At 34.2% G+C, this 13,514-nt stretch overlaps 1 protein-coding gene across 1 annotated transcript; it reads right to left on the reverse strand.

Moving 5' to 3' along the window:
• Positions 1-280: 280 nt before the first annotated feature.
• LOC133698951 (RNA polymerase II C-terminal domain phosphatase-like 1) lies at positions 281-10,174 on the reverse strand. The gene is made up of 17 exons (XM_062122063.1): positions 9,379-10,174; positions 7,895-8,371; positions 7,384-7,594; positions 7,059-7,216; positions 6,826-6,896; positions 6,566-6,671; positions 6,326-6,409; positions 5,497-6,150; positions 5,345-5,408; positions 4,905-5,032; positions 4,713-4,766; positions 3,903-3,999; positions 3,181-3,416; positions 2,987-3,073; positions 1,562-1,627; positions 1,369-1,442; positions 281-958 (listed from the first exon to the last, which is right to left on the reverse strand). Exons 1-17 carry the CDS (start codon positions 9,691-9,693, stop codon positions 850-852), a joined length of 2,991 nt encoding a protein of 996 aa, XP_061978047.1. The 5' UTR covers positions 9,694-10,174; the 3' UTR covers positions 281-849.
• Positions 10,175-13,514: the final 3,340 nt, after the last annotated feature.

Consider the following 13,514-nt stretch of genomic DNA (forward strand, 5'->3'; position numbering starts at 1 on the left):
GAAGAAAGAAAAACGAATCTCTGTAATTATTTAAAATCAAGAAGCTATTCCATTAGCAGGACAATAGAATGAATCATGTTGAAGTCTCGAGTCGCAATTCAAGATAGCTTCCCTGCAATTTTGTTTTAATGGCAAGAACAGATATTGAGCTGGATATTTATCCTCTATCCATTGCTTTACAGAGCGAGAAAATTATCACTTCGCGCACGTCGTTTCATGTTACGGGTGGCCAAAACCGTTTCCACAATCATCAGGGGGACAGGGAAATGGACAAGAGAGATTGAAAACTTTCACCCCATTTGAACAAATGAAGTTCTACATTTGCTAGGTTAAAACTCAGGATCCAACTTGACCTGGTAAAGTGGAGACAGCCAACATAAACTGGGTGGTTAGATTTTACATCTACAGTGTCAACGGTGGGTCGGAGCAGATACTCTGAGCATATAGCCAGAAAACACTCCCCCATCATCAAGTTTTGACTCGGGTTAAACATGTAAACATCATAAACAGTCCGGACCAAGGCAGCGGCAGCATTGACCGCACAACAATAATCGGGGGTATGTAGCCCTGCCTTTCTTGATGCACGAGCCTTCTGTGCATTCCGGAGCAGCGGATACTTGATACAAATGTGATCCGGAGAAAGAGGCAGAAATCACGAATATTTGAACATCACAGAATTGCAGTCACTTGGAAAAAATTCTGCAACAAGATTGGTCAGGTGGGGGAGCTCTTCTTGGCTTCATTTTATAAGTAGCAAAAGACTTAACCAACAATTCAACTGGTGGCTCGAGATCAACACAGTCCGCGATTCTGTTCAACAAAGTGGGAAAAGGAATTACTTCGTGGTCTTCAAGGAACAGGAGAAGCATTCTTGTGATATCTAGCAGAAGAGGGCATGCGCTGCAGAACCCGTGGGAACTCTTGCTTTAGACGTTTATTTGGCATCCCTTGCATTAGCCTGTTACATTATAAAAAAATAATAATTAAGAAAACATTAACAAAGAAAATAAAATGCAAGCTGGAAACTCAAACTCCTCACGGAGATGATTTTTGGACTAGTAAATCACAAACAAAAGAGAAGAGGAGTCTACTCGTTATTCAACAATGGCATGAAAAGACGAGCAAAGCATGGAACTTTAAGGACGAAGTTGTAATGTCTACTTTTTATACATTTCATCTTTCCGATTGGTTGTCAATTTTGCAGTGCAGAGCCATAACAGCAGTTAGCAACAATAATCTTAATACATGCCAGGGGGTGAAGATTAAAAAACAAAATGGAATAGTGCATATCAGGACATGGTATTTTGTGGTAGCATACAGAACATTGACAACTAATTGTTAAAATAAGCAAAATATACAATCACAAACCTAGGGGAACCCTGACGTTTCGGTGTGTATTGACCAAACATTGTTCTTAGACTTCCAAGGGCCTTTTCAGCAGCCTGGGGAAAAGAATGTTTGGGTGCTCAGACAGATAAAATTAAGGTATACAAAGATTTATGAAAGAAGAGAGAAATATTAGTCTCACAAAATATGATTCTGTATATGGAACAATGCATACCTGCATCTTAGCTTCATCCCATGTCAACCCAATACCCTTCCCCAGAACTTGTCCATCTATTTCAACCTAGGTGTGATAAAAAAAAGTAGTACTTTATCAGAGCTGAGTTGGAAAATGATTGATAATGATGAGGGCTGAAAGTCATATAACAAGCACAAAAAAAATTAGAAAAAAAAGCAAAAGTTTTCTTCTACTTGAAACAAACCACATAATTATCAATTTGAACTGCTCAAACAAGAAACAACGTTTGCTGTTTCAGTTGACTTAAATTCTCCAAACACTTATAGAACTTCAATAGCCTAGCATCTTACTTCTTTGTTCTTACACAAGTAAATATCAATCCTTCTACCCATGACCAAGGGATAACCACACAGATTAATATGCAAAATGAAGTCCAGAACAACATTAAATTTCAAAATGTCAAGCCCAGACAAACGGGATTCTGGTTCTAAATTCTTACCCGTGAGTTTATCCTATAAAATACAAGACCCCTAATTGAGATAGTTTCCTTGAGATGAAAAAAGGTATTCTATAAATGTCAAAGAACCATCTTAACCCCCTCAAGTGAAAGCCTTTTGGGCTTGAAACTTGCACAGGCCCACATTACCTTGTGCTTAATTTTTATCAAATAAATAGGGATGGTGAGATTCGAACTCGTGACCGCTTGGTCATCAAGGCTCTGATACCATGTCAAGAAACCATCTCAACCCAATAACTTAAACTGTTAGGTGAGGTCTCAGGATATGATTTATATTATTCTCTAACAATAAAAATTGCCTGCAACTTAATTGGCTGGAACTGTCAAGATCAAGTGAATAATTAAAGTGCAAATATAAATATAAAAAGGAAAAGATACCTTCTTGATGTGGATGACAAAAGAATAAGATTTATGTATTTTTTTTAATTCAGGGATGCAGGGGTATTTTAGTAATTTTCAAGCTTGCTGGAAAATCTGGAAATTGTCTAAGTCTAGGCTTTATTTCTGTTTAGTGTTACATTTAATAGTCCTCAAGTTATTAGGCTTTCCTATTCTAAATAGGAATAGTTAAGCTGGAGGTTTAGGAATCCATGTCCTTGTTGGATTTGGACTACTAAAACTCTGTAATAAGCACGTAGGCTTTCAATATTTTAATAAAAGTTATTGAATAAAATTCCAGCAATTTGCATTAGTTTGTGTGACTCAATCTCCCTTAGATGTGATTCCTAAGAACCCTAGATGTGAAGCTTAGGTTTTTCTATCCTCTAGGTGAGAAACCCTATTAGTGCGACTCTGATAGTTTCTACAATTTCCATTATACAAAACCCACCAATCTAACCTTAAAACACTCACCAATGTAGCCCCTGAAAGTCAGATCCAGAACATCCCCTAAGCTGTCTTGCATCACTTCTCAAACTTCAAAGTAAAATGCGTGTTCAAATACAAACCTGTGCATGTACCTCCTCTCCCGGTATTGAATTAGTTGAAAGTGGAGTCTGTGCCAGAAAATTTACCCCAAGACCCTCTGTCATGCACTGAAGACAATCAAGACATTAAATGCCAATCCATGACATTTCATGGATAAAAAAACTTAATAGCCATTGAAACATGGTAGATGCATGACTAGCTCCTTGGAACTTACAAATTCTTTGAGTGCAGTGACCGAACCCATTGATTTCTTAGAGCCTTCCAGCCTTTGATCCAGAAGTCTGGATGGCTCTGAAGTAGCTGAATACGTAATGTTCTCATCTTTCAGCAATGGTTGATTCCCAAAAGAATTCATATCACCCAAGAAACCATTATCATTTGCACTAGGATATCTACTTGAATCCCCAAGCATGGGCCCAGAATCAGGCTTCACACGTGACATATATATGCCTGCAGAAATATTGTCATCGGCATCACAGAGCAAAGATGTTTGGACAAGAGGAATTTCCACCGTAAAGGATGTTGGAGCATCAAATTTTAAGAACATTGCCCATGCAAAATAATGTATGAGACACATGCTATGTTAATATTAACAAAGTACATCATACAGCATGTTTCAAGACAATAGCACACTGGCATAGAATCAGTTCAACCTCACTTCTGATTTAGACCATAAGCTCAGAGCAAATTCAAGCACAAGGTACTGGATAGCTACAGTCTAGATTCCATGCTATAAGCATCAGTTACGATAGTAAGCACCAATATAGCAAACAATAAATTCTGTTCAGAGCTCAGCTGAGCAGTTGTATGATACACAGGACAGGCACAACATAGACAATGCACAAATGACAACATGCTAAAAATCAGACAGCTGATTCAATTCAATGACCTTGTGTACTAACGAGTAATAAGAAATATCATGGTATGAAATCTTACCAGCTAACTTCTTAATAGAACCCTCAGCTGCCTGGCGTTGGGCTTCCCTTCTTGTTTTACCAGTTCCTTCACCAACTTTCTCTCCTACAAACCAAGTCTGGGAAAATAAACAAGAAGAAGAACAGGAGGGTTAGGCAGCCATACCATTTCTCTATTCAGGTAAATTAGGTCCTTTTGGACTCCTAATTTTTTTTTAATCATAAGACACAGGATGATACCAGTTATGAACTAAAAGAACATATCAGATTTTACAGTTTCATACAGCTCCCTAATAAACCACATGGAGCTGGTAAATCCTTTAATATTCTCATTCTTCAAGGCATTAGGCCCATTGGGTTCCATGTAAGGTGACTGTGTCCTCATATTAGAAAAGAGTTATCATTTGGCTAAGCTTGGTAGTAACTAGGCTATACAGCAATGCCATCATAATTCTATCTCCATTTGGTCATTTACTTTGACTGGAATGCAAGCTGTTTAATGTTTGCTTTGGTGCCAAATAGCTACAATATAGTAATCAGGGATCGGTATACTAGTTGTTTATCAATTTAAATTAGCCTTGTCCTGGAATTTCTTCAAGTTCTTTCACAACCTAGTAACTATTGCGAAAGAAAAAAGGTTAAAATATACATGGATCCCACCATATAAACAAACTAAACACTGTATTCCACGCAGTTAAGAAAATAAATTATTATGCAGATCACATATTTTAAAAGAGAAAGAATCAATTACTTTTGATTGAACAAACACAAATTTCATATTACTGATAATAAAGCAAAATTTTAAAATTTTAAGCCAGAGAGTAGAGAAAACCTCAATGGAAAACTGCAGATCACTAGTAGCAATCAAAGCAGGCCTGAATTCCACCTGTAGATTTCCATTAAATCAAGTTAAATTTAATAGAGAAAAAGGGAAGAAAAGAAGAACTTAAATGGAACATAAGGGTTAAGGTGCATAGATTGTTCAGTCTGACTTTTGCTCCAGAATACAATCTTCTCCCCTTACCTTGGTTCCACACTTCATCGCAATTTCCTGTAACACTTCAACTGGAGTTTCTGTGCTTGAAAAAGCTCGTTCAGATTCCAAGTCAAGATCCCTGTTACTGGATGATCTACTCAATGGACTCTCCTCCCCTTCAAAACAAAAACCCAAAATTTATCACTGCAGTAATAACAAGGAGTAAAATGCACAAAGTAACTAAATTGATAAGGCAACCAAACCAAAAGCATCACAAGCAATATTGCAAGAGTCATTGAAACTTTCCCAAAAAGCTAATGGAGTTTGCATGTCAAATGTGTTAATGCAGGAGATTCCTCCGGGAAAAAAAAACTATAGGATATTCAAGCTAATGATAGCTTTCATCCAACCCTACTCTTGCTGATGGGCAGAGTGAGGTTGATACTATATGCAATATTTTTTTCAAGAGAAAATATATCACCACTCACCTTGGAAGGAAGGATAATTAGATGTTGGATGGTTTAGCTTCATCCGATCATCTCTATATGTTGCCTGCAAATAAATGATTGTGCAAGTTTAATATACTCTATCAGTTACAGGTAAAAGAAGGCTATAAGTGGACAGTGCCAAGAAAAGTTACCTCTTTTGGCTGTCTTTGGTTCTCATGAATCATCCTATCAGACGGAATATTACTCTCAACCTTATGGAAAAAGGATGGATGGTGAGGTCGGTGCTTTTCAATATTCATTGGATCTGAATCCAGAGGAAATTCTCTAGGTGTTCGGTTCAGTTGCCTTGGGCTCATCTCTTCCTCCACTGGAACCCAGCTTCCAACAGATTGAACACGTGGAGCTGAAACTTGTGTTGAAGGTCTTGCAGGAAATGGAGACTCACTTGGTGCATTGTCTCTTGAATCATGCCCATGTTGTAATATAAGAAGCCGCCTCCTTGTATCAGGATCTAATTCAGATTCGGGTACTTCACCCTCTTCTCGAGCAGGAGAACTATGCAAGCTTGGTTCTGGAGGGACAACCTGGCCCAATTGTTTAACTGATGGAGCCACCTGAGGAAACTGTGTGTTGGGAAATGGCGTCATTGATAGTTGTGATGGAGGCTTTGGTGGTTGTAATGCTGGCATTGGTTGTTGTGATGCCAGCATTGATGGTTGTGATGTTGGCATCGAGCTTGAAGAAGATGCTATTGTGTACTGGAGAGACTGAAGAAGCCTTGGATCTAAGCTACTGACTGTTGAAGGAATTGTTGAGAGGATTGCTGAAGAAGCTGAAACTGCTTCCTGTTTTTTGTTTTTTTTTTTAAGGAGCATAGAAAGAAACCAATTTCAACTTGACACATAGAAGAGAACACAGGCGCTCAGGAAGATCAAGAAGTATAAAACAAATATTTTCCATATCACAACTTTAACACTCCCATAGCCCTTTGTGAAACAAATAATACACACATCTAAATACCTTTAGCTGTCTTTCAACCTCAGCATCTGCCATGCCATCAAAAGAAATTTGATCTCTATTTCCATTTACAGCAGAAGCATCATCCTGAATGCCACAAAAGATTTAATTATGAACAAAAATGAAAAAAAGAGCATACGTCTGCAAGGTGATCGATCTTATATGTATATTCATAATCAGAGCTTAACAGCACATTCTGACATTGTGAATTCAAATACAAAAAAAAAAATTGTAAAGACTAACCTCTGAAACTAAATAGTTGCTCACATCAGGAGGAGAAGGAATATTATCAGTATCATCTTCGTATGCAACCTCAGGTATCTTCTGCAGAAGGCCCTCATCAAATTCTCTGTAAACATATTCCAAGGTCATGCTATACCCAAACAGTGTCACAAGCATAAACAAAATTGACTCAAAATTAACTGGTAGGTAACACAAGTAAAATGGTTAAGTATATAGGAGTGCCCAAGTAGATATATGCCCCTTGGATTTTGTATTCTTACTTGAAGAAACCACCTCTGACATTGCAAGCAACATTTCTCGCAACGCACAATACTGGAACAGCATTATTTACCTATGACATAAAGACTTATGATGAGTGCATGCTGCTACAACTTGATAAAAAAAAATTGGACATATGCATGTGTTGTGTGTCTGGGTGTTTTGAGTAAGAAGTGTGTGCAAGTGTTGTTGCAATATTGAAGTTTCCAACAAGCAAAGTGCTTATAGTTTATACTTCAGCTTGAGGAGCATAGTATGGAGCAAATGCAGGAACAACATGCACACGGGATTGATCCCTCTCATCCCACACTTTCAAGCGATCATCAATCACCAATGCCATCTTAGGATGGCATATTCCATCTTGAAAGACATTGAACAAGGACTTCCTTAAACCTGAATTGCATGACATATGAAATAAACATTAGCAAAAAATGAGCATGCTTGCTCACGCATTTGTAAGACTTTCAACAGTGAGCAAAAAGGTCAAATCACAAACTACATCATTGACTCCATAACCAGCTAAAACAGAAGCAGCCATCTGCAAGCTGGATGTCACTTACCAGACTTGACACACACAATCCGATCTAGCAATTCTTTTGAGTTTATCAAGTTTGACTCTGGATCCAAAAGCCTCCACATTTCTAAAGCATAATCTCTTTCAGCCATTGTGCAAACATAAACCTCAAAGCGCTTGCGCCCTCTTGCAGTCAAGTAGCTTCTCAGATCCTCCCAAGCAGGTCTCAACCTCACAAGCACACTTGTATCACGAATCTACATGATAAAAAAAGATCCTTTGATTCTTGAACCAAAATCAATGCACATGTTCAGGACAAACTAAATATTATTAAACATTGTCGAGCATTGTAGTAGCCTATAGATTCCTCATACCAAAGACAAAAAAATCTAAAATCGTCGTTCTATCAAAAAAAGATCATTACATATCTACTAATTGGTGAATAGGAACTCGACAAATGATAATTTTTTCGAGGCAGTGGTATGATTCGAAAAAACAGCAATGCAGGGAACATCCGAAAAAGGTTGATATCGCTCTAGAATTCATTAAGTACACACCTGCGGATTGATACGAGTCAAAATAATGTTCTTCTCTTGCAACCGTATCAAGGGGCGAACCATAGGTTGATGGTTGTCAGACAGGGCTGGAACAACCTCAGACTGTGTTTTGATCACCTTTCCATTTTCAACAACCTGATCATTTTCCACATATTGCTTCAAAATGTTCTTGTCATCGTGATACCTCTTGACCTCTGACAGCATACCAAGAATGCGCTGCGGGTCCACCTCAGTGCTTATTTTCCGCTGCAAAGCATCAATTCTATCTTCAAATGAGCGCATTGTATTTGCAACTATGAGAGTTTCATCAAGATCAAATACAATGCCCAGGCATCTGAGATTCAGCATGACAAGACAAGAGTCATAAAGTCCTGGTGCAACACTGAATCCCCAGAAACATGGATGCTGTCTTTCATTACTCCTGGAGGGCATTGCAACCAAATGGAGCTCCTCCCCTCCCAGATGCATCACTGCAGTCTGAAAATAATATCACCATCAACATCCAAAATGAAAGAGGAGCGTGAAAAATAAATAAATAAAGATATCAACATAAATCTGCTGGTGTGCATGATACATAAACATGTACAATGAGAAGGAACAATAATCATTGTGAACAAGAGAAAGCCTTCAATAAGATAAAGCAACATAACTAACGAATTATCAGAACTCATGCTTCAGATGAATAATAAAGGTTTTATTCATATTAAGGCCAGATCATAACAACCCAGGTTTCTTCTCAAACTAACAAGAAGACAAATGTCAGAAAAGGCATTCATGTATAGTCATTATATTGACATTCTACATCAACAATCAATAAAACCTTTACAGAATGAGACATTGCCAGCAAATAAGCCTCCACTTACTTTTGTTGAAGTTCCTCAGCCATAAAACCAGAGTAAGACATCAATATTGCAGTCTAACTATCCAAAATTCAGGCTTATATTCACTCAACATTCAATTTCAGCAAATCCCAAAGTTGCCTCCTATAGAAGCAAAAATTCAATTACATATGAAGCAGCTACATCAGTAACACATAATTCTCATGATAAAATTTTCTTCAGCATTAAAATCCCATGACAGCACGTAATATTCACATTCAAATTCCATGAAGCCAGATTCACTTCGAAGTCATCTGTTCATGACATGTACTGGGAAAATACAACAAGTTCAGAAAGTTTTCATTATATCATGGCAAAATTGGCAAGAAATTCAGTTCATAATCATCTGGGTCACATTAATTACTCAACAAAGTTCACAAATTTTCCACTAACTTAAGGTTCATTCACTGAAAAAAATCAAAGTGGGTTCTGGGTCCTTGTCCGAAGTTGTCCAGCGTTCCCTGTACAACAAACCCAGTTAACTGAGTTACAAAGTTCGAAACTTTTTGCTGTGTTTTATCCACCGATTTCAATTAAATCCTTCAATGGGTTTTCTTTAAATTGATTGTTAAGTTCATTATTATTGTTATCATTAACTGGCTGTACCTTGTTTTCTTGGATACAGGAGGAGTGCAAAAGATGAAGCGGCGATTCTTGTTGAGAGATCTTTGTTGTTGATGATGAAGTTGACTCTTCCATTTTGAAGCAAACACCAATAGATGTAATTGTATGAAGCACTGCAAGTGGTGGACATCTCTCACTTGTTTGTGAGAAATGGCTTATTCTGATTTCCTTCACTATCTCATCAATCACTCTCTTCTTCTTGTTCTTGTTCTCTTCTTCTTCTTGCTGTTGTTCTTGTGCGTATATTTCTACTTCTCCCAGTAACTCATCTCCTTTATACACCACTGATTTATACATCTTTTTCCACAAAATTCACCCAGAAAAAATTTCAATCTTTACTTCAAAGTTCCAGGCTTTTGAATTTGAAGTCCATCAAAGATCATAAATTTCCAGGAGAGAAAGTCATTATATGATCTGAATCCGATTTGATTGAAATTGCAACAGGAAAAAGATCTCTTCTGGAGGGAAAATACAAACAAAATTAGGGAAAACTTTTGTTGTTTTTGGTCAGATTTTTAAGATGAACAGATAGATCTGTAAATTGATGATGATAATCAAAAATAAAAACCCCAGTAACTTCCTTTGATGATGAAGATCGATTGATTGACAAAATTACCAGTCTAAAAGTAAAGGCGGTGCAAGCTAGGGTTTGTTTGCTTTTTTCTTTTCTTCTTTTTTTTTTTTTTGTTGAAGATGGTGAAAGTCTGTAGAGAAAAGAAGGAAACCCTAGATCCAGATAGCGAAAGGTCAAAAATGGAACTCCAATCCAACGCCTTGTTGTGGTTTTGTTTGGTTTGGCATGAAATTAAAATATATAAATAAACAAATACAAGATGAAGATGACTTACGTATATGCAAATAAATAAATGAAGCCGTACTCTACTTTTTTTTATTCATATACACAGTCTTTATTTATTTGTTAAAATATATAAATAAACTCTACTTTTTTTATTCATTTGTTTACATGTGCATTTAATTGATATTTGATCAAAAAATAATAAAAATTAATATATTTAATCTTGCAATACGAATCATATATTCAGTCATGTTTGACAACTCTATTTTTTAGAATAAATCTTTTTAATCAATCAAATGATTATTTGTGCTAATAAAAGGTAAAAAAAAATTCATTTACAAAAGTAAATTGAATAAAAATATAAAACAACCCAATATTAAATGACCAAACTAAGAAAAATAATCTAATATTCAATGATAAAATTAGAATAAAATATCAATTTATAAAAATTCTCAGAGTAAAGTCAACAAAGAATGACAAATAAAAAGAACAAGATAACCCTAGTTATTTTTAAAAATAGTAAAGAATTCTATAGAAAAAAAAACAAATAAAAATAATGGAGCCTAATCTCCAAATGAATAAAAGTTAAAGTATGAAAATGAAAAAAATATGAACTTAAAAAAAAAAAGGAAAAGGCAAGATAACCCATATGAACTTTCTAAACCCAAGTTAATCTTTAAAAATCACAATTTGTGAAATCTTAGACCTAACCTCAATCAAGATGCTCAATTCCAAATCAATTCAATGTTGAAGGATGAAATAAAAAAATCAATTTAAAAAATTACAAAAGTAAAAAAGAAATAGCAATCAAATGAATAAGAATCGAAATTGATAGAACCCAATAAGGATGAAATTATATAAAAAAAATTAAAAAATTACCTTAAGCAAACCAAATAGCAATAAAGGAATGGAGACAAAATTTGAAAATTGAAAAAAAATAAAGGGTGATGAAATTCAAAAAGAATTTCAATTTTATAAATTGTTCAAAATAAAATAAACAATAATTAAAAGAATAAAGACAAAATCTAAAATAGTAACAAATAAAAAGGTTGCTTTGAAATTTTGAGGGGCATGCACAAAAATCAATTAGGAGAAAGCAAAGGAAAAGGGATAAAAACAAAAGATCATTAGCCACATGCGTTGCCTCATCACGAAGGGTACGCCGAGATTATTCAAATACCGCCGTGAAAGGCGAGGTTTGGTCACTAAAGGACCCTACATGCGCCGCCCATACACTAGCAACTTTTTAAATAATATTTATATACATAAATTAAAATATTTACCCTAAACCAACATGATAATAATAAATAAATAAAAAGTCTAAGTGCAAATAAAAAAATTTCCATAGATGTAATTTATAGAAAAATCCACTTTTAAGAGTATGTATATCATTTTGTTGTTCTTTAAAAATAGAAAAGATGAAAATACCCCTATACATAAGCTTTAAAAATCTTGAATCTAAGGGTATAATGGTCTTATTGTGCAATAAAAGTGAAAGGACGTAACTTCCCATACTGAATTTGACAATGACAACTGGATTCTAGTGAAATTAATGAATTACCCTCAAGAGCTAGTTTTGAGGTTTTGTTTGTGAAGAAAAAAATAGAAATTTCATTGTATAATGAAATACCCATGACTTTTAGATTTTAAGAGCATGTATATCGTTTTGTTATTCTTTTTTTTTAAATAGAAAAGATGAAAATGCCTTGTACATAAGCTTTAAAAAATCTTGAATCTAAAGGTATAATAGTCTTGTTATGCATTATTAAAGTGAAAGGATGTAATTTCCTACACTAAATTTGACTCTAGTGAGATTATTGAATTACCCTGCTAGTTTTAAGGTTTTGTTTGTGAAGGAAAAAAATGAATATTTCACTATACAATGAAATACCAACGCCTTTTAGATTTTTGTTAATAACCTATAAAAAGTAAATAAAAAAATTATGAAGATCAATTTCCAACCAACCTAATGTTGAATGATGAATAAAAAAAATCAATTAGAAAAGGTGGCAAAAAAAAAATGACCTAAGTCAACCTTGATTAAACTTTTAAACCCTTGACCTGATTCATAAAATCTAGATAAATTCACAGAAACCAAATTGAAAAACAAATGTGAAGCCTCACTTCCAACAAATCTAATGTTGAATGTTAAAATCAAGAGAAAAAAAATTCATGAGACTAGTATATAACCCAACAAAAAAAAAAAACTACAAAGCACAATTCCTAAAATAACATAATATTGAAGAATAAAATTAAAAAAAAAAGACTGAGTTGTTGAATGGTGAAATTAAAAAAAATACAAGGAGTAATGTTTTGATTGACTTCATTTGTTCCATTGATATGTTTGGAGAATGTTAGTCAAACAATGTTTTTTATATGAATAGTGAATTATGTAATTATGAATATATTGCTTGGTATTATTAATATCATGTTGTGCGAGAATTTTAAGATATGAACAAAGTTCTTGAAATAAGGATGATAGGTTATCTCAAGTACGATGAAACGATCGAATTAAATTTCATTGAAGTTAATTATTATCATAAGAGAAACAATAAAAAGCACATGAGGTATTATTCTCTGTCAAAGAGTCATGATACATATTTCTTACTTATTTGACTTCACATTCCTAGTATTTGAATAAAAAATGATTATCTTTTTTTGGGATAGAAAATTTGATTTGGTTGATTTTTTGTATATGAGATATCTTTTAAGAATGATATTTATTTGATATATGTTTTTTAGCTTTTTATTTATGTCATCATTGCCTATAGCATAAGGAGAAATACATATATTGTCAAGTTGACATTTTTAATGAGTTTCAACTTTTCCAATTAAGTGATTTAGCGATACTTTTAAACAGTTGTACTTAACTAATTAAGTTAAGTTGTTTTGAACTTAATATTTAACTAGTTTTATATTTAAAAAATAAGTTGGTTTTAAACTCTATATTTGACTTGTTTTATATTCAAGAATTAACTTGATTCATACTCAATACTTAACTTGTTTTTATCATATATGTTTAAAGTTTATGACATCATATTTGTATCATTATATTCCTAAATGAAAAGATAACCATTTTTTATTCAAATGCCTATATGAAATATATATGATGATTAAATACAAAGTCAAGATATGCGTATGAGTAAGGGTAAGACTTGCTTTTGTATATTGCACAAGCTTTGTTATGATTTAGACATGCTTCATGATAATGAAACCATTCTAAAAGATCATTAAAGATTCAGGATACATGAAGTGATGCAATAACATTTTTTTATTTCAAAAAAAATCTTAATGTAATAATGACTATTGATTTCAAAGATCA

Source organism: Populus nigra, chromosome 7, assembly GCF_951802175.1.
Source record: "Populus nigra chromosome 7, ddPopNigr1.1, whole genome shotgun sequence".
NCBI classification, from domain to species: domain Eukaryota; kingdom Viridiplantae; phylum Streptophyta; class Magnoliopsida; order Malpighiales; family Salicaceae; genus Populus; species Populus nigra.

Coding starts and splice junctions, on each gene's coding strand:
- LOC133698951 (XM_062122063.1), bottom strand. CDS start 9,693: ATGTATAAATCAGTGGTGTATAAAGGAGATGAGTTACTGGGAGAAGTA. Junction 8,372..9,378: donor CCTGTATCCAAGAAAACAAG/GTACAGCCAGTT, acceptor TATTATTTTCAG/ACTGCAGTGATGCATCTGGG. Junction 5,033..5,344: donor TAATTATCCTTCCTTCCAAG/GTGAGTGGTGAT, acceptor TTTGTTTTGAAG/GGGAGGAGAGTCCATTGAGT.